Source organism: Impatiens glandulifera, chromosome 7 (assembly GCF_907164915.1).
Source record: "Impatiens glandulifera chromosome 7, dImpGla2.1, whole genome shotgun sequence".
Taxonomy (NCBI): Eukaryota; Viridiplantae; Streptophyta; class Magnoliopsida; order Ericales; family Balsaminaceae; genus Impatiens; species Impatiens glandulifera.
The window spans coordinates 49,820,602-49,839,744 of record NC_061868.1 but is presented as its reverse complement, the minus strand read 5'-3'; the positions used below and the strand labels follow the sequence as shown (position 1 = coordinate 49,839,744).

At 33.9% G+C, this 19,143-nt stretch overlaps 4 protein-coding genes across 5 annotated transcripts; 2 read left to right on the top strand and 2 right to left on the bottom strand.

The window, feature by feature from the left end:
- Positions 1-480: 480 nt before the first annotated feature.
- LOC124944751 (WD repeat-containing protein 44-like) lies at positions 481-4,093 on the top strand. The gene is made up of 8 exons (XM_047485090.1): positions 481-787; positions 1,065-2,260; positions 2,360-2,450; positions 2,524-2,681; positions 2,760-2,811; positions 2,903-2,982; positions 3,073-3,166; positions 3,253-4,093. The coding sequence occupies exons 2-8, from the start codon at positions 1,088-1,090 to the stop codon at positions 3,825-3,827; spliced, it is 2,223 nt and encodes a 740-aa protein (XP_047341046.1). The 5' UTR covers positions 481-787; positions 1,065-1,087; the 3' UTR covers positions 3,828-4,093.
- Positions 4,094-4,371: 278 nt separating this feature from the next.
- LOC124945443 (glutamine-dependent NAD(+) synthetase) lies at positions 4,372-8,291 on the top strand. 2 transcript variants are annotated; one of them, XM_047485888.1, is made up of 14 exons: positions 4,372-4,842; positions 4,948-5,250; positions 5,333-5,556; positions 5,627-5,730; positions 5,930-6,064; positions 6,215-6,383; positions 6,455-6,590; positions 6,762-6,900; positions 6,986-7,162; positions 7,246-7,413; positions 7,502-7,597; positions 7,685-7,813; positions 7,903-8,099; positions 8,138-8,291. In XM_047485888.1, coding segments are annotated over exons 1-14 (2,172 nt in total). In that variant the 5' UTR covers positions 4,372-4,648; the 3' UTR covers positions 8,139-8,291. The 2 variants fall into 2 exon arrangements, with proteins under 2 accessions (XP_047341844.1, XP_047341843.1); XM_047485887.1 differs by having other exon boundaries at positions 7,903-8,291.
- A 750-nt stretch (positions 8,292-9,041) lies between these two features.
- On the bottom strand, positions 9,042-12,163 carry LOC124945451 (luminal-binding protein). Its single transcript, XM_047485896.1, has 8 exons — positions 11,961-12,163; positions 11,437-11,704; positions 11,131-11,345; positions 10,787-11,029; positions 10,210-10,689; positions 9,966-10,120; positions 9,775-9,857; positions 9,042-9,698 (listed from the first exon to the last, which is right to left on the bottom strand). Exons 1-8 carry the CDS (start codon positions 12,016-12,018, stop codon positions 9,188-9,190), a joined length of 2,013 nt encoding a protein of 670 aa, XP_047341852.1. The 5' UTR covers positions 12,019-12,163; the 3' UTR covers positions 9,042-9,187.
- A 3,137-nt stretch (positions 12,164-15,300) lies between these two features.
- On the bottom strand, positions 15,301-18,443 carry LOC124945452 (luminal-binding protein-like). The gene is made up of 8 exons (XM_047485897.1): positions 18,292-18,443; positions 17,842-18,109; positions 17,536-17,750; positions 17,214-17,456; positions 16,625-17,104; positions 16,382-16,536; positions 16,206-16,288; positions 15,301-16,112 (listed from the first exon to the last, which is right to left on the bottom strand). The coding sequence occupies exons 1-8, from the start codon at positions 18,347-18,349 to the stop codon at positions 15,602-15,604; spliced, it is 2,013 nt and encodes a 670-aa protein (XP_047341853.1). The 5' UTR covers positions 18,350-18,443; the 3' UTR covers positions 15,301-15,601.
- Between the last annotated feature and the right edge of the window lie 700 nt (positions 18,444-19,143).

The following is a 19,143-nucleotide window of genomic DNA, read 5'->3' as shown; positions in this document are numbered from 1 at the left end:
TAATTAATGTAATTTCTTTTGGATGTTAATAATTGTAGTGTCAATTTATGATTTTTTTTTTGTTTTATATATTTAAAAATAAAATTTTGGGTATTATTAATTAAAAAAAACCCATTATGTAATGGGTGATATTTATTTATAAAAATTAAAAAAAATTGTTTTTTTCTAAAAAAATAAAATTCAAGTTTAGTATTAATGTATTATTAATTAAAAAAAAAACATTATGTAATGGGTGATATTTATTTATAAAAATTTTAAAAAAAATATAAGATATTTTCATAAATAAAAAAATAAAATTCAAGTTTAAATGGGTATTATTAATTAAAAAAAAAACCATTGGGTGATATTTATTTATAAATATTAAAAAAAATAAGAATATTTCTAAAAAAACAAAACGGGTGCAAAGTGAGTTGCTTTGTTACAACCGCTGGTTGAAAGGGTGCATCAAATTGGGCAAAGAGTGGCCATATTAATGAGATTTTGTACAGTGGGTGTATAGAGAGAGATAGAGAGAAAGAAACAAAGAAAGAAAGAGAGAGGAAGAGAGAAAAAGAGAGATCTACCCATCTCTAGACCTTTTCTTTTTCTCTGAACTCTCCTTTCTGGGTTCGAGTCGTCGTCTGGATCTTTCTTTACCTTCTACTTCGTCGGTCCGATCGAACTGCTATTGGAATTGACGTTTTCATTTCCCAGGATTTGTTGTTGGAGGAGACTGATTCATTGTTGTTCCACAAGTGTGTGTGTGTGTTGAAACATATCTGGGTTTGACCGCAAATTTCAGGAACAGGTTATTCATATTCCTTTTTTATTTCTCATGTATTGGGTGATCTGATTTCTTGAACTATCGATTTGGGACATTTCTTGTTAGAATTCAACTTATCGTTTGAGATTATGGGCAATGGCAATTTGAATTGTTCATCTTATAGCAAGATCTATCGTCTATCTAGATAAATCTATGATGTGTATTCTATTGTTTTTTTATGTGGGTTTTCATTTCTGAAAAGATGATGAAAAGGGTTTTTTTCTGTTTGACTGAAATTATCCCAATTTATATTATGATATAGGTTTTTATGGTTGAACTGGAGGGATGATGGTGATGAATTCTTTTAGTGAAGAAGAGGAACAGTTTTTTGATTCTCGTGAAGAGATCACTTCAGTTTCTGAGTTTGAATCAGATTGTTCTGAGGATTGCAGTCCCAGCCCTCGATGGGATAAATTTGGGTATGAATCTTGGGCCAAGAATTTGGATGCTAGTTATGAACAACGACGTAGTAGATTTATGAACTGGATGGGTTCATCAGGCTTAGAACAGGAAATAAAAGAGGGAGAAGAGTCTAACAATGTTTTAAACAATGAAGTGAAAATTGGGATTGACAGAGTTGGAGAAGACAGTGGAACCGTGCTGAGAGATTCATACCTGGAGGACAGAGTTCTGTCTAGTCTATCTTCCATGACGACTTGCTGTTCGGCCGAAGATGCTGAATTGTCCAGAGAAGAAGATGATCTGTTGAAAATCAGAAACTTGGATAATGGGATGGAGTTTCTGATGGCTGATGGAATTAGTCGGAATAGTTCTTTTAATGGGTTGCGTCAAGTGGGTACGGATAAGCTTATTACATCGGAGGAATTCCAAAAAACATTTGGTTCATCTTCTTTAGTACAACGGCTATTACGAAGAAAGGAAGAAGAAGCCAACAATTTAGTGGATTTGAAAAAGAAAGTTAAGAAAAGTTGGTTTAAGAAATTTGGCAGCAAAAATAGCTCTACAACAGGAACTGGAATTCAAAGGGTTCAAGTTCATGCATACAAGAAGAATCGAAAGGAGCTATCTTCGTTGCTTAAAGGTCAAGAAATTCAAGCCCACGACGGAGCAATCTTGGCGATGAAGTTTAGCCACGATGGTAAATACTTAGCAACTGGTGGTGAAGATGGAGTTGTACGTATATGGAAGGTGATTGATGATGAAGAAGATGATAATGTTGATGATGAGAGTCTTAACCACCATTTTGATATTCAACAGACTGATCCCTCTTGTTTGTACTTATCTGTAAACCATCTTTCAAAATTAGTGTCTTTAGATTCAAATAAAGACAAAACCAACAATGGTGGTGGTGGCAAGTCGACGAGAAAGATGAAGAAATCGTCTGAATCTGCTTGTGTCATCTTACCACCGAAGGTTTTCAAGATAACTGAAGAACCTTTGCATGAATTTCGAGGGCACTGTGGTGAGATCTTGGCTCTCTCATGGTCCACAAAAGGGGTTAGTTAGTTTGTTCTTTTCTGTTCACTTGACTGATTCTCATTTGGTTAATTTTTTACAGGTTTGACTAAAATATTTTTAATTTTTCGGTCTATGTAGTATTTGTTGTCATCTTCGATCGATGAAACAGTGAGGCTATGGCGAGTCGGGCAACATCAATGCCTCGAAGTTTTCTCCCACAATAACTATGGTGAGCTTTTTTTTTGATGATTTTTTAAAAAGAAATGGAGATTTTTTACATTAAAATGTTTGATTTAATGCAGTGACTTCAATAGAATTCAATCCTGTGGATGATAATTATTTCATCAGCGGTTCAATTGACGGAAAAGTTCGTATCTGGAAAGTGCATGGATGTAAAGTTGTCGACTGGATTGATGTCAAAGAAATCGTGACTGCCGTCTGCTACTACCCAAGTGGAAATGTATGTTATTCTTTTTACACCAAATCATTAATTCTTCGTAGACATTGTTCATCCATCTTAAAAGGAGGTTATATACAGGGAGGAGTTATCGGTTCGATGGATGGAAGTTGCCGGTTTTATGACATTGTAGGTATGTATTAAAAAAAAAACATGTCCAGAGCCCGAAACAAACCTTATGATCAGGAATGGTATTTAAGTTATTAATTGTTGGTTTGATGCAGGTAACCAATTTAAGTTGGACGATCACGTATGTTTACAGGGGAAGAAGAAGTCTCCTTGCAAGAGGATAACTGGCTTTGAGGTAAATTGATGGCATTTTCTTTAAACTTGTTTTGTAAAACTTAGTTTTGGATTCATGAATGATGATCACACTTTGTATTGTGGTGTTCAGTTTTCCCCGGATGACCCGAATAAGTTACTTGTCACTTCTGCGGATTCACAAGTTCGGCTAATCAATGGGCACGACGTCATGTACAAATTCAAGAGTGAGTTATTTTTTATTGAATATGTTTGGGTTGGTATTTTGGTGGATGATTTGAAGGATGCGATTTGATTATTCCTTTTGATATAGGTTCACGGGTTCTGGGAAGTCAGGTAACTGCATCATTTACCTCGGATGGAAAAAGAGTAATCTCTGCGAGTGAGGAACATTCGAGCATCCATGTATGGAACTTCATGGGACAAGAAGGGTCTCCTCCCCATCCTAAAAAAGTGAAAAAGATATTTTCAAGCGAAAGCTTTTCATCCACCAACGCTTCAATAGCCATACCCTGGTGTGGCAGAAAGACAACCGCGATCGGATCACCACAACAAGACGATCTGGCAAAATGCATGTCTGGAAACGAACATTTCATAGAAGAATTATGCCAAAGAATGGAGTCTGCATCACCCGATTGTTTATTATCTCTGAGACGAGCATTTCTCTTGGATTCATTAACAAAAGGGACGGCAACTTGGCCGGAGGAGAAGCTTCCGGTGAATGCTGCTGTGACAGCGCCAAAGATAAGTCGATCTGAGTACAAGTTTTTTAAGAGTGCTTGCCAGAACTCGTCAACTTCACACATGTGGGGGTTAGTTATGGTGGCCGGCGGTTGGGATGGCCGAATCAGGACCTATTACAATTACGGGTTACCTGTTCGGGCTTGACGACAAATGTAGAGGAGAAGAATTGTTTGTTTTCATTTTTTTTTTTGACAGACGACGACGGAGAAAACAGAGGAAGGTATCAGAAGAATATATAAATATAAATATAGGTGGTGCTTGTTTCTTTTGTATGATATGAAATTGGCCAAATTGTAGTTACCAAAAAAGGGGAAAATACATATAATAGGGTTTCCCCATGTTTGTAACGATCAAGAGTACCCCTCATATTCATCAAGTACATATATTATTATACTATTTATTTTATTGATCTCTTGAATCTCAATAACATGTGATTTCTTATTTTATTTGGTCTTAGTTTGAATTTCATCCATTCACCAAATGTAGTGATGACAATTCTAATCTATTCTGCGGTTTTTGTATGAAATCGATGATATTTGTGTCTTTTGTTCCGATGATATTCCGATTCTTCAAAAAAAAAAAAAAAAATAAGTTTATAAAAAAATAATATAATAAAAATAGTTTTATCTATAAAAACAAAATACAAATAAAAAATATCTATGCCGTCCTCTCTTTCTTTCACAGACGGCATTTGGTCAGTTGGCCTGGTCTTAAACTAACCTTAAACTAAGCGAATACAGGAAGAAGAAGAAGAAACGTCGTACGACAATCCCATTTGTCGAATTCCATAGTGTAGGTAGAATCAGATCCCTCCCATCCGCTGCTGTTGATTCTCTCTTTATCAATTTCGTATACAATCCTTTCATACAAAGAAAAACGATTTGCTTCATTTTACTCATCTTAATTGCCACGGGATTGAACTAGAGACGGGTTCCCGGCTGTTTTACACACAGAAATCGTAGAAGATGAGGCTGTTGAAGGTGGCTACTTGTAATTTGAATCAATGGGCAATGGATTTTGACTGCAACTTAAAAAATATCAAGGAATCCATTTCTAGGGCTAAAGAAGCAGGGGCAGTCATTAGACTTGGCCCAGAGCTCGAAATTACTGGATACGGCTGCGAAGATCACTTCTTAGAACTCGACACCGTTTCACACGCGTGAGTAATCAAACCATGAATGAATAGATAGATAGATAGATAGATAGATAGATGCACCATTGCTTTGCAAGCCTGCAGTTTTAATTTGTGATTAATTTCTTGCAGATGGGACTGCTTGGATGATATTCTGCTGGGTGACTGGACAGATGGTATACTATGTAGCTTTGGCATGCCTGTTATTAGAGGATCAGAACGTTATAATTGTCAAGTGCTTTGTCTAAACAGAAAAATTATAATGATTCGTCCGAAAATGTGGCTTGCAAATGATGGAAACTACAGGGAGCTTCGCTGGTTTACAGCGTGGAAGCGCAAGGAGCTCGTGGAATTTCATCTCCCAAGTGGAATTGCCGAATCATTATCCCAGGAAACAGTGCCTTTTGGTTATGGATATATCCAGTTTTTAGATACGTAGGTGTTTTTATCGATGACACTAGTTTACCACCTTTAAAGCAATAAACTTTTTAGGCTCAAGTTTTCAGTTTGTTTACAGAGCGGTTGCAGCAGAAGTTTGTGAAGAGCTTTTCACCTCTAGTCCACCACATGCTGAACTTGCATTGAACGGAGTTGAGGTATTTATGAATGCTAGTGGAAGTCACCATCAACTAAGGAAGCTTGATCTTCGCCTTCGTGCTTTTATAGATGCTACACATACTAGAGGGGGAGTGTACATGTATAGCAATCAACAAGGGTGTGATGGTGGACGCCTTTACTATGGTATAATATTGTTTTAACTCGAAAATAAAGATGTTTGATGATGTTTTAATGATCATTTTTGTTGTGCCAGATGGGTGTTGTTGTGTAGTTGTGAACGGTGATGTTGTTGCTCAAGGCTCACAATTCTCTTTGAAAGATGTTGAGGTGGCAATAGCTGAAATTGATCTTGATGCGGTATGCCTGCTTTTAAATTTCTCCAAGGCTTTAATGGATAGTTCTTAGTATATCTTTAAGTTAAATTATTTAATTTGGATCTTAATTGGGCAAAAAACCCTGATAGGGATATTGTTAACATTTTGAATTTGGATCTTATTGATCTAATGATTTTATCTCTTTAGCATGATATCTAAGTAACTACTTGTGTTAATTTCAGGTTTCTAGTCTTCGAGGATCTATAAGTAGCTTCCAAGAGCAAGCAAGTGACAAACCTCACATTTCATCTGTAGTGGTTCATCACAAGCTTTGTCAGTCTTTTAACCTGAGAGCGTCCCTTTCAAGTCCACTGAAGGTTAGTTCTATAGCTGATTGTGGTTTTGAAATTTGAAGCCTTTGATGGATACTCTAGCATTCAGAACATCTTCTTGCCACTTTCGATTTTTGTCTTCATTAAAAGGAAGAAAAAGTAGCTGTATTTTCATCTAGTGTCCGTTATTCATAGATAAAATATCATACTCCTGAGGAGGAAATTGCCTTTGGACCTGGTTGTTGGCTCTGGGATTATCTAAGAAGAAGTGGAGCATCAGGGTTTCTTCTTCCCCTTTCTGGTGGGGCTGATAGCTCCTCTGTTGCAGCTATTGTCGGCTACATGTGCCAGATTGTGGTTACAGGTTAGCTTTGACCCATACATACTACTAAACTCGATGAAGATCTTTGATATTGGTGAATTGCGCTTTTACAGATATTAAGAACGGAGATGAACAAGTCAAAGCAGATGCTATACGAATTGGTAATTATCGTGATGGACAGTTCCCTACTGATAGCAAGGAATTTGCAAAACGTGTATTTTACACTGTTTTCATGGGATCAGAAAATAGGTCAGTCTTTCTGGGTTTAGTTTGACTAATTTCTCGTAAAAACAAATTCTCAAATAATAAAAAATGCATTATTGGTTATAGTAAGTTAAGAATTTCACCATTTTGAAGGTTATACTGTATAATAGCAGTAAGAATTACACATTAGATAGTAACAAGGTTTGTTAATTTCAGTTCTGATGCCACAAGGACACGAGCAAAGGTGCTAGCTGAGGAAATTGGGTCGTGGCATCTTGATGTTGCTATAGATAGTGTTGTTTCATCTTTTCTCTCTATGTTTGAAATACTTACAGGAAGTCGACCGCGTTATAAGGTGAAACCCCCCCACCTATATGTACAAATACAGGGCTTACAGGGCTTTGTTGATAAGTTAAGGTAATGATTTTAAATACTTGCAGATAGATGGCGGGTCTAACACTGAAAACTTGGCATTACAAAATATTCAAGCCAGAATTAGGATGGTGCTGGCTTTCATGTTAGCTTCACTTCTCCCTTGGGTTCACAAGAAACCTGGTTTTTATCTGGTATTAGGCAGCTCCAATGTTGACGAAGGTTTACGTGGTTACCTAACTAAGGTGTATATAAATAAATAATTTTTTTTGAATTGGTAGTAGCTTATTAGGATAGTGATGTTGATTAGATGATCTTTGTTGGACAGTATGATTGTAGTTCTGCAGATATAAATCCAATTGGAAGTATTAGCAAACAGGATCTTCGTAGTTTTCTGCGATGGGCTGCGGTTCATCTTGGCTATTCATCCTTAGCAGAAATTGAAGCTGCTCCTCCAACTGCTGAACTTGAGCCCATCCGCTCCAACTACAGCCAGGTATAAATAGAAAAAGAAGTTATAGAATTTTGATTATATTTGTTCTACAAATCCTAGATAAAAACACTTACATGTTTGAAACAAACAGCTTGATGAAGTGGACATGGGAATGACATATGAAGAGCTTTCAGTCTATGGAAGGTTGAGAAAGATTTTCCGATGTGGACCTGTATCGATGTTCAAGGTTTGTTTCTCTCCTAAGAATAACAACTTTATAATTCAATCAGATTTCCTTCTTGTTAGTTATGACTGTTTGTTTGTTTGTTTGTAGAATCTATGTTTCAAATGGGGTTCGAGATTGTCTCCAGCTGAAGTGTCGGAAAAAGTGAAACATTTCTACAAGTACTACTCCATAAATAGACATAAAATGACTGTGCTCACTCCCTCTTATCATGCTGAGGTAAGAAGACTGACTAGAACAAGTATATATTATTTCTTAAAAACAAATTTATTAAAAATCTTGTGGTTGATTCTCAATTCATTGTGCAGAGTTATTCACCGGAGGATAACCGGTTTGATCTTCGCCAGTTTCTTTACAACGCTAGATGGCCTTACCAATTCCGCAAGATTGATCAACTCGTGTCTGAGCTTGAATCAACGGATCAGGACAAGGCCCCCGGAATTACAGAAGATGGCGGAATGGGTGTTGTAGCAGCCAACTCTGATGATCCAAAAGCTGGTCTTTAAGAGTTGAAGATTTAGATTTTTAAGATTGAGGAGGAGGAGATTGGTTGCCTTCATTTAAAACAGTTTTCTCCAAATTCTGAATTTGATGGTGGGGATCATATTTAAGACTAAACTTTAAATTTATTTAATAAATTTGTATACTGAATTCAGAAAGTGCTTGAATGAATTAGTTACTAATTCTGGTTCAGATATTTGAAATCTGTGTGTACAGTTCTTTTTTAAGTTAATTTAATAACCCAGATTTCTTAGTAAAAAAATTATATACAAATTGCTTAATTATTTATGTGATGTCCCGAGTAATCATATATATTTTGTTGTGATAAAGAACAAAGTGTCATTTGATTCACTTCAAGAATTTTAATCCGAGGAGTCCGGGTATGTGATAGGAACAAAGTGTGGAACACTTTGAGAATCTTAACCTATAAACCCTAAACCCTAAACCCTAAACCCTAAACCATAAACCCTAAACCCTAAACCCTAAACCCTAAACCCTAAACACTTCGAGAATTCTAACAGGAACAAATTGTCATGTGAAACACTTCGAGAATCCTAACCGGAACAAAGTTTTGTCATGTGAATTTCGAGAATCCTAACCTGGAAAGTGTGCTACGATATATGAATAACCAAATATAGTTTTAAATATGACAAACAAAGAAATAATGCTTTTCTTCTCAACTAAACAACACTCACATTATGTATTTATTTATTTTTCTTTTGGTGCCTTTATTTATAATAAAAAATTATTATTTTAAAACAAAAAAATTCAAAACAGTTTTTAAAACAAATTTAAATAATTAAAATTGAAAATTATTATTACACTTAAAAAAGATGAGTAAATATAATTCAACATCTCTATTTATGATTATTGATATTCCCTCATGGTCTTCTTAATCAAGACATAAAAACCAAATCATCATAACACAAAATACCCGAAGAAACACCATAAAATCCAATGCATCCATATTCTAAAGTATCTTCAACTTGTGAAACAAAAATTAAAACAAAAGAAACTAAGGAAGGGAAAAGCCCGTAAAGAGACTCTTTTCTGAAACATTCTACACGTCAACAAAATTCTCCAGTTTTAACTTCAAAGTTCATCGCGTGAATCATCTTCATCTTCCTCCTCACCTCCGGCTCCAGCTCCACCAGGAGCACCGCCAGATCTTTGGTAAACAGCCGTGATGATCGGATTACAAACAGCCTCAACTTCCTTAAGCTTCTCGTCATAATCCTCCTTCTCTGCAGATTGGTTATCATCCAACCACTCAAGAGCCTCCTTAACTGCTGCTTCAATCTTCTCCTTCTCGTCACTTTCAAGCTTGTCTGCCAACTTGTCTTTGTCACCGATCTGGTTCTTCATGTTGTAAATGTATGTCTCCAAACTGTTACGGGCATCGATTCTCTCCTTCACCTTCTTGTCTTCATCAGCAAACTCCTCAGCTTCCCTAACCATTCTTTCAATCTCCTCTTGGCTCAAGCGACCCTTGTCGTTTGTGATTGTGATCTTCTCTGATTTCCCTGAAGCCTTATCCTCAGCCTTGACATTTAAGATACCATTGGCATCAACTTCAAATGTCACTTCAATTTGAGGAGTTCCCCTGTTATACAAAACCAAGTTAAGAGGATGGATAAATGTATCAACTTTACAAAGGGAGAAGAAGATGTGAAGCAAACCTGGGAGCAGGAGGAATTCCAGACAAATCAAATTTGCCAAGACTTCTGCAATCCTTTGTCATACTCCTTTCACCTTCAAACACCTATCATAAGAATCAATGAAGTTATCAGAATCAGATTTAGATGCACTGTAATGTAATTGTAATGCTTCCTTGAAAACTACTAGTAGTAGAAGAATTAAGAATATATACCTGAATGGAAACGGTGGTTTGCTGATCCTGGTAGGTTGTAAAGACTTGAGATTTCTTGGTTGGAATGACAGTGTTTCTTGGAATCAATTTTGTCATTACTCCTCCAACAGTTTCAATTCCAAGGGTGAGAGGTGCAACATCCAATAGAAGGATATCTGAAATTCAATTCAATTTGTAACATATTAATAATCTGCACTATTGAACATTTTTCAATAATAGATAGGTAAATCAATAAAAGACGTACCTTTGGTTTCATCACCACCTTCTCCACTCAAGATGCCTCCTTGTACAGCAGCACCATAAGCAACGGCTTCATCTGGATTGACACCCTTGTTGGGTTCCTTTCCATCAAAGTAGTCTTTAAGGAGCTGTTGAACCTTGGGAATCCTTGTACTACCACCAACAAGAACAATCTCGTCAATTTGGTTCTTCTGCAAACCGGCATCATCCATAGCCTTCTTCACTGGCCCCATGGTCTTTCTGAACAAATCATTGTTCAACTCCTCAAATCTGGCTCTGGTCAATGGCTCCGAAAAATCAACCCCATCGAAGAGGGATTCAATCTCAACACGGATCTGGTGCTGGCTACTTAGTGCCCTCTTTGCACGTTCAGCTTCTCTCCTCAGCTTTCCAAGGGCTCTGTTGTCCTTGCTGATGTCCTTTCCATGCTTCTTCTTGATCAACTTGATGAAATACTCCATGATCCTCTGATCAAAGTCCTCACCTGCAAGTTAGAACAACAGAAAAAGAAAAACATGTTAGATTTTGTTTCATTCAGCATGATGGAATTTCATTGAAATCTGTCATTCATAGATAATTACCTCCAAGATGAGTGTCTCCATTTGTAGAAAGAACCTCAAAGACGCCGTTATCAATGGTCAAAACACTGACATCAAAAGTTCCACCACCAAGATCAAAGACAAGGATGTTCTTTTCACCACCTTTCTTGTCCAATCCATAAGCAATGGCTGCAGCGGTAGGTTCATTAATGATCCTAGCAACATTAAGCCCAGCAATGACTCCAGCATCTTTGGTGGCCTGCCTTTGAGCATCATTGAAATATGCTGCAAGTTTGGAGCAGACAAATTGATGTTTAAACACTCAGCTTATTTGAATAAAACAACTACTTTCCAATCAAAGAGACTAAAAGAAAAGCTTCACTCACCAGGCACTGTCACGACAGCATCCTTAATGGTCTTTCCAAGGAAAGCTTCGGCAGTTTCTTTCATCTTAACAAGGATCATAGCACTGATTTCCTCAGGGCTGAAGACCTTGACCTCTCCGTCTTTAATCTTAACCTGGATATAAGGTTTTCCATCCTTGTTCACAATTTTGTAAGGAAATAGCTTCATATCCTTTTGTACCTCCTTGTCATCAAACCTAACATCAATCAAAATGTAAATGAGAACTCCAAGTGACAAAAGAATAATGGAATCTAGAAAATACAAAATCGTTAAGCAAGACGCATTACTTTCTTCCGATGAGCCTCTTGACATCAAAGATAGTCCTTTCAGGATTGACAGCTGCCAAATTCTTAGCAGCCTCACCAATCAAACGTTCGGTATCCGTAAAAGCCACCCATGAAGGTGTAATACGGTTACCCTGGTCATTTGCTATAATCTCAACATGACCATTTTTATAAACACCAACACAAGAGTATGTTGTTCCAAGATCTATCCCAATAACAGTTCCCAATTTAGTAGCTTCCTCTTTGGCAGATGAAATGCCAAATGAACATCCTGTTAATTGAGATGCAGATAAATCAGAAATCACACTAAATCTGATATCAAATTATCGAATACAACATTATCCTCATTTCTACTCATGTTTAGTGTACATTACTCAGCATTCAGAAAAGATTATTAACTTCTCATCAATTCTAGATCTACGGATTTATAAAGTACATCTATGCAATAATGATCACAAATCAAACTAAAAACACACTAAAATAACAACAGGAATGAGATCTGATGAAGTGTAAACAGAAGTACTTACCAATGAAGACGATCGTCAACACGATGAGGGAGGCGTTCCTCCTCCAAGAACCGGCCATGGCTGCAACTTACTGTCTCGCCTGCTTTTCTCTTTCTGTATATATATATATATATGAAAAGTATAGAGTTCTTCAATGAAGTTGGTCTTCTTCAACCTTCAAGAAGGAGTGAGAATGTGATACGATCAGAGCTTTCGCGAAGACATATGGAGCTTTTTAAAGGAAACGTTGCTTATGGAAAAATGTTATTTTTCGTCATTTGAGCAAATGAGGGTTGAGAAGCATGTCATTTGAGATGACGTGGACCAATCATATTTTAGGGCGAAGTCATTCAACCAATTACATCACTTCTAGAGTTGGGTATATATTAGCCGTAGGATATTACAAGTGTCGGCTTATCAAGAGTTTTTGTGATCTGATGATCGCATTTATGAAATAAAAATTAATAGATACTAAAATTTATGAGAAATAATAATGAATTATTATATACATTTAATATTTAAATATACTCAATTTTGGAAACGCCTAAAATTAGGCTTAAATAATAATATTTTTTTTTAAAATATTATTTTATATAAATAAGTATTCTAATGAAAGTATTTTAAAAGAAACTTATAAAAGAAAAAATATTGAAACTTATATTTTATTAATGTTATAAGATCAATTTAAAAAATTAGCAAAATTTACCTACCATACACACGGATAAGAATAAAAAAAAATATTTAATAATATTTATTCAATATTTAAAATTGTTAATAAATTACGAATAATATATTAAAATAAAAAATATAACGTTCTCATTCCACATTTTATTCACTTAGGTATGTTTGGTTCAAATAAAGTTCCACATTTTATTCACTTAGGTATGCTTGGTTCAAATAATGAAATGGGAATATAATTGGGATTGATAGATGTGTGGAATGTGAATGAGTATGATTATAAAAGTGTAGTGTTTGGTTAAGAGTTTTAATCATTCTCATTCTAATTGATAACAACATTTAGATTTATAAGAGAAAAGTTATAAATATAATTTTGTTATTAAAATTATGATTAATTTTAATTTTATTTTATTAAATTAAAAATATAAAATATTATTATTTTTATAACATAATTGTTTAAAATTTATAAAAGATTTAAGTGACATAATTTAATAAAATATAAACATCTAACATTTTTTCATATTAATTATATTTTTTCAAAATAAAAATAAAAATACTTATAACAAAAAAAGGTTGAATGTTTAAATTTTTTATTAATTATAAATAAATAATTATCTATTAAATATAAATAATATAAGACAAAGTCTTTCAAATATTATATATTTTAAATTAAATATAATATTTTATTTAATAATATATTATAACATGGTATAATTTTTTAATAATAATTTTTATTAAAATATTTTATATTTAATTTTTTAATATTTTTTATATAAAATTGTTATTTTATTTTTAGTTTTATATTTTTATATTTTAATTAATTTATTTTAATTTTATTATTAATATATAATATTTAAAATTAATTATATAAAATTAGTTAATGTAATTATTACTAAAATTTTATTTTAAATATTATTTAAATGATTGAAATTATTTATTCATAAATAAATAAAAATTTATTATTATGTTAATTATAAAATAACGTATAATATAATTATAATTATAATTATGAGAGAGAAAATAAGAGAGTGGAGATAATGAGAAAGAAAGTGTATCGCTCCGTAATGGGATTCATTCATCCCATTTTAGAGAGGATTAAATGATTATTGAGTATCCGGGAATCAAATCAATATCCTGGAATCAAAACCACCAACCAAACATCTCATTTCATTCTCTTTCCAATTCCTAGTACAAAAATCACGTAACAAGCATGCCCTTATTTTCTCACATATTTTTTTTCGAATTAATTTCTAATCTCGTGACTTTACACTTTCATTTTGTCAATCAAAATTTGATTCATATTTTTTAATAATTAGCACCGTGACATCACAGTTTGGTCAATCAAATATTTGATTCATATTTGTTTAACCACTTTCAAATGATACCGGTTTATTATCCATAAGCAAACCACATCTCAATCACACTTGGTAAAAGATCTTAATCACACTTGGTAAAAGGTTTTACTTGTTTTGTTATGTTGCAAGTTCAAAACATACAAATAACATTTTTAATTTTATTTTTAACCATTTTAAATTTATGGACGGGTCAACCCACAACTCAAGTATCCATTTACTCTCATATATATATCCAAATTAATCACAGTTCTCGACCCGGCAATCCGAACACTTTAAAAATTAAGCATCATTATATATAGAGAGAGAAATTAGTTAGTTAGTTAAAAATTTCAACTTTTATTGTTAAAATGTCTTGAGTTTATCAAATTTGATGTTGAATCTTAAATATAAATGTTGTTAGCATAGTTAGTTAAAGAGTTGTACTTGTTTTTATTAGTCTAGGTTAGTTAGCATATATATATTTCAAATTGTAATAAATGGTGAACCGTTAATGCATAATATTGTAATCTTAACTCAAACTAATTAAATTTAATATTTTTCGTTATAAAAGTTCAGCATAATTAAACATAATTTTATCTAATATTTAATTATTTATATCACTTTATTCATTAATTAAAATAGTAAAGATTTTATTTCTCTCAATTTAAAAATAAATATTATTATATATTAATATATTTTTATAATTTTTATAAAAAAATATTCATCTCCACAAAATCAACTGATATTAACCCTTTTTTTTACAGACAAATATTTATTTTATTTAGAAAATCCATACCCAACAGCAAGTTTGATGTCATCCTAATGTAGGAAACAAATAATTTGTTGATTTTTTTTATTAATTTAATAAATGGATTACATTTTTAGTTTCTATATCAGGACTAATACAACAAACTTTATGATTTTGTGTATTAAAATTTTGAAACTTGTATGAATTTTTTCGTACATATCTTTGTTCCTTCAAATAGAGAATAGTTTTCATTTCATTGCTCAAAGTAGTGTAAGAGATTGAAAAATTAATATTCATTTAGAAACACTTTGATTGAAAAATATTTTAACTAATCTAAAAATAATTATTAACAAAAATTCCATATCATTATAAAGTCAAACGGGTCAAATCGTACATACTTATTATAAAGAATATTATATATAAATGATATAATACTAAATTATTAATATTTTCAATATCTTACAATAATATAACACCAAATTAAATTAAGAATAAGAACAATATTTTTAGTAACTTTATCTTGTGTTAATCTTCATCCATCCCAATTTGTAAATACTCTATAAATACAAATAGAAAATCCAAAAAAGTAAAAACTTTCAATAACTAAACCGAAAAATGAAGAATATATAAATGATTACCAAGAAGATTACACATTTAAATTAGACTTATTATCTTCCTAAGTAAAAGAGAAGAAAAGGCACAGAAAAATAATAAGATAAATGTCCACTTTTTCAAAATGTATCATCTCCTTCCTTCCTAATAGAGGGGAGAACCAAAAAACAAAAAAAAAGGCAGGAAAGAATTACAATGACATATATAGTATATATAAGAAGCTCCTTCTTAATATTATATCCTACATCTTCTTCCTTCCTTCTCTTCAACAAAATTATCCAGTTTTAACTTCAAAGTTCATCGCGTGAATCATCTTCATCTTCTTCCTCACCTCCGGCTCCAGCTCCACCAGGAGCACCGCCAGATCTTTGGTAAACAGCCGTGATGATCGGATTACAAACTGCCTCAACTTCCTTAAGCTTCTCGTCATAATCCTCCTTCTCTGCAGATTGGTTATCATCCAACCACTCAAGAGCCTCCTTAACTGCTGCTTCAATCTTCTCCTTCTCGTCGCTTTCAAGCTTGTCTGCCAACTTGTCTTTGTCATTGATCTGGTTCTTCATGTTGTAAATGTATGTCTCCAAACTGTTACGGGCATCAACTCTCTCCTTCACCTTCTTGTCTTCGTCTGCAAACTCCTCTGCTTCCCTAACCATTCTTTCAATCTCCTCTTGGCTCAAACGACCCTTGTCGTTTGTGATGGTAATCTTCTCTGATTTCCCTGAAGCCTTATCCTCAGCCTTGACATTTAAGATACCATTGGCATCTACTTCAAATGTTACTTCAATTTGAGGAGTTCCCCTGTTTCATACATAAATCATTCGATGTCAACATAATATCCATCAATCAATTTATTTTTCAGTCATGGTTAGAATGTTCTAACAGTGAACATACCTAGGGGCAGGAGGAATTCCATTCAAATCAAACTTGCCAAGATTTCTGCAATCCTTTGTCATACTCCTTTCACCTTCATACACCTATCAAGATAAATCAAATCAAAGTTAAATCATCAATTTCCTCATTTGAATCATTTCATCTTCGCACTTTAAGGTAAGGGAAGTTAGTTTTACATTAATGGTGACGGTGGTCTGCTGATCCTGGTAGGTTGTAAAGACTTGAGATTTCTTGGTTGGAATGACAGTGTTTCTTGGAATCAATTTTGTCATTACTCCTCCAACAGTTTCAATTCCAAGGGTGAGAGGTGCAACATCCAATAGAAGGATATCTGGAATTCAGTTAAATTCATAACATTTTAATCATCTGCACTAACCAACATTTTCATTAATAGATAGATCAACTAATAAAAGTCTTACCTTTGGTTTCATCACCACCTTCTCCACTCAAGATGCCTCCTTGTACAGCAGCACCATAAGCAACGGCTTCATCAGGATTGACACCCTTGTTGGGTTCCTTTCCGTCAAAGTAGTCTTTAAGGAGCTGTTGAACCTTGGGAATCCTTGTACTACCACCAACAAGAACAATCTCGTCAATTTGGTTCTTCTGCAAACCGGCATCATCCATAGCCTTCTTCACTGGCCCCATGGTCTTTCTGAACAAATCATTGTTCAACTCCTCAAATCTGGCTCTGGTCAATGGCTCAGAAAAATCAACACCATCGAAGAGGGATTCAATCTCAACACGGATCTGGTGCTGGCTACTTAGAGCCCTCTTTGCACGTTCAGCTTCTCTCCTCAACTTTCCAAGGGCTCTGTTGTCCTTGCTGATGTCCTTTCCGTGCTTCTTCTTGATCAACTTGATGAAATATTCCATGATCCTCTGGTCAAAGTCCTCACCTGCAAGTTCAATGAACAAAAATAATGTTAAATGATCTTCTATAGTCCTATGATTTTTCATTTCATTGAAATGAATTAATCAATCATTCATTCATTCATAGTTCATTACCTCCAAGATGAGTATCTCCGTTTGTGGCAAGCACCTCAAAGACACCGTTATCAATGGTCAAAACACTGACATCAAAGGTTCCACCACCAAGATCAAAGACCAGGATGTTCTTTTCACCACCTTTCTTGTCCAACCCATATGCAATGGCTGCAGCAGTTGGTTCATTAATGATCCTAGCAACATTCAGACCGGCAATGACTCCAGCATCCTTTGTAGCCTGCCTTTGGGCATCGTTGAAATATGCTGCATTTAAAAAGTTCAAACACTCAGCTTATGTCTTACAAAATACAATCAACTAGGCTAAAAGAAGAACTTCACTCACCAGGAACTGTCACGACAGCATCCCTAATAGTCTTTCCAAGGAATGCTTCAGCTGTTTCTTTCATCTTAACAAGGATCATAGCACTGATTTCCTCAGGGCTGAATACCTTGACCTCACCGTCTTTAATCTTAACCTGGATGTAAGGTTTTCCATCCTTGTTCACAATCTTGTAAGGAAAAAGCTTCATATCCTTTTGTACCTCCTTGTCATCAAACCTAATATCAATCGAAATGTAAATGAGAACTCCAAGTGACAAAAGAATAATGGAATCTAGAATATACAAAATGGTTAAGTAAGACGCATTACTTTCTTCCGATGAGTCTCTTGACATCAAATATAGTCCTTTCAGGATTAACAGCTGCCAAATTCTTCGCAGCCTCACCAATCAAACGCTCAGTATCCGTAAAAGCAACCCATGAAGGTGTAATACGGTTACCCTGGTCATTTGCTATAACCTCAACATGACCATTTTTATAAACACCAACACAAGAATAGGTTGTTCCAAGATCTATCCCAATAACTGTTCCTAATTTGGTAGCTTCCTCTTTGGCAGATGAAATGCCAAATACACATCCTGTCAATTGAAATGCAGGTAAATCAACAATACTCACTAAATTCTAAACATTCTAAACATGTTATCAAATTATTTGAAAACATCATCTTCTACATTTCTACTAATCCATTAATAGATCTGATGGGTTTTGCAGAGAAGATATGCAATAATGTGATCTGGTGAGTGAAAACAGAAGAACTTACCAATGAAGACGATCAAAAACACGATCATGGAGCCGTTTCTTCTCCAAGAGCCGGTCATGGCTGCAATCTCGCCTGTATGAGTTCTCTCTATGGAGTTCGATGGAATTCGATGATGTTTTGAGTGTAATAATAATAATGGAGAAATAACTAGATTTTATAGGAAGTTTTTGCTTATGGTGTCTCTCTCTTACAATTGAATCGCTTTAGTTTTCGTCATGACAACAAATGAGAGTTCAGAAACATGTCATTTATGATGACGTGGACCAATCAGATTTAAGTGTAAAGTCACTCAACCAATAGCATCACATCTCCAGTTCGGTAGGTCCTTCTATATAACATATTACACGTAGAAGTAGTAGAAGATTAATGGTTTTTTTTTTTTAAATATTTAAATATATTTCTATAAACGAAAATATTGAATATCTAAAATATATGGGTATACATTAAACACTAATTAAAATTTTGTCAAAATCAAGGGTAAATAAGTAGTGTATTTTATTTTTATCATTTTTAATATTTTTTTAATATGATTTTTCCCTGTATATATTGAATATATTATCTGTGTTAAAACTGACTCTAATAATATTATGATTCCTTCATGTCACATCTTAAAATTAAATATAGAGCCATAACACATATGATATCAAATTGAACTATGTTGTATATGTACATTGAGTTATGTTATTAGTTAATCTCGTAAAATAATTTTTATATTTGTATGGCATAAAGAACATCGTGGAGTGTTTTTAGTTGAAACTATATTGTGACAATATTTTTAAAACGAATCTTAATAATACAGTACAAGGTAAATTTCCTCGTAAACGATGATTACTCCATTTTTTTTAATGGTGA

Bases quoted from the DNA above. Each gene is read 5' to 3' on its own strand.
- LOC124944751 (XM_047485090.1), top strand. From the start codon at position 1,088: ATGATGGTGATGAATTCTTTTAGTGAAGAAGAGGAACAGTTTTTTGAT. The intron at 2,261-2,359 runs GTTAGTTAGTTT...CGGTCTATGTAG, and splicing joins TCTCATGGTCCACAAAAGGG to TATTTGTTGTCATCTTCGAT. The intron at 3,167-3,252 runs GTGAGTTATTTT...CTTTTGATATAG, and splicing joins CGTCATGTACAAATTCAAGA to GTTCACGGGTTCTGGGAAGT.
- LOC124945443 (XM_047485888.1), top strand. From the start codon at position 4,649: ATGAGGCTGTTGAAGGTGGCTACTTGTAATTTGAATCAATGGGCAATG. The intron at 6,065-6,214 runs GTTAGTTCTATA...CGTTATTCATAG, and splicing joins CCCTTTCAAGTCCACTGAAG to ATAAAATATCATACTCCTGA. The intron at 7,814-7,902 runs GTAAGAAGACTG...TTCATTGTGCAG, and splicing joins CTCCCTCTTATCATGCTGAG to AGTTATTCACCGGAGGATAA.
- LOC124945451 (XM_047485896.1), bottom strand. From the start codon at position 12,018: ATGGCCGGTTCTTGGAGGAGGAACGCCTCCCTCATCGTGTTGACGATC. The intron at 11,346-11,436 runs GTAATGCGTCTT...GATTGATGTTAG, and splicing joins AAGAGGCTCATCGGAAGAAA to GTTTGATGACAAGGAGGTAC. The intron at 11,030-11,130 runs GTGAGTGAAGCT...CCAAACTTGCAG, and splicing joins TGCTGTCGTGACAGTGCCTG to CATATTTCAATGATGCTCAA.
- LOC124945452 (XM_047485897.1), bottom strand. From the start codon at position 18,349: ATGACCGGCTCTTGGAGAAGAAACGGCTCCATGATCGTGTTTTTGATC. The intron at 17,105-17,213 runs GTAATGAACTAT...TTGAACTTGCAG, and splicing joins CGGAGATACTCATCTTGGAG to GTGAGGACTTTGACCAGAGG. The intron at 16,537-16,624 runs GTAAGACTTTTA...ACTGAATTCCAG, and splicing joins AGGTGGTGATGAAACCAAAG to ATATCCTTCTATTGGATGTT.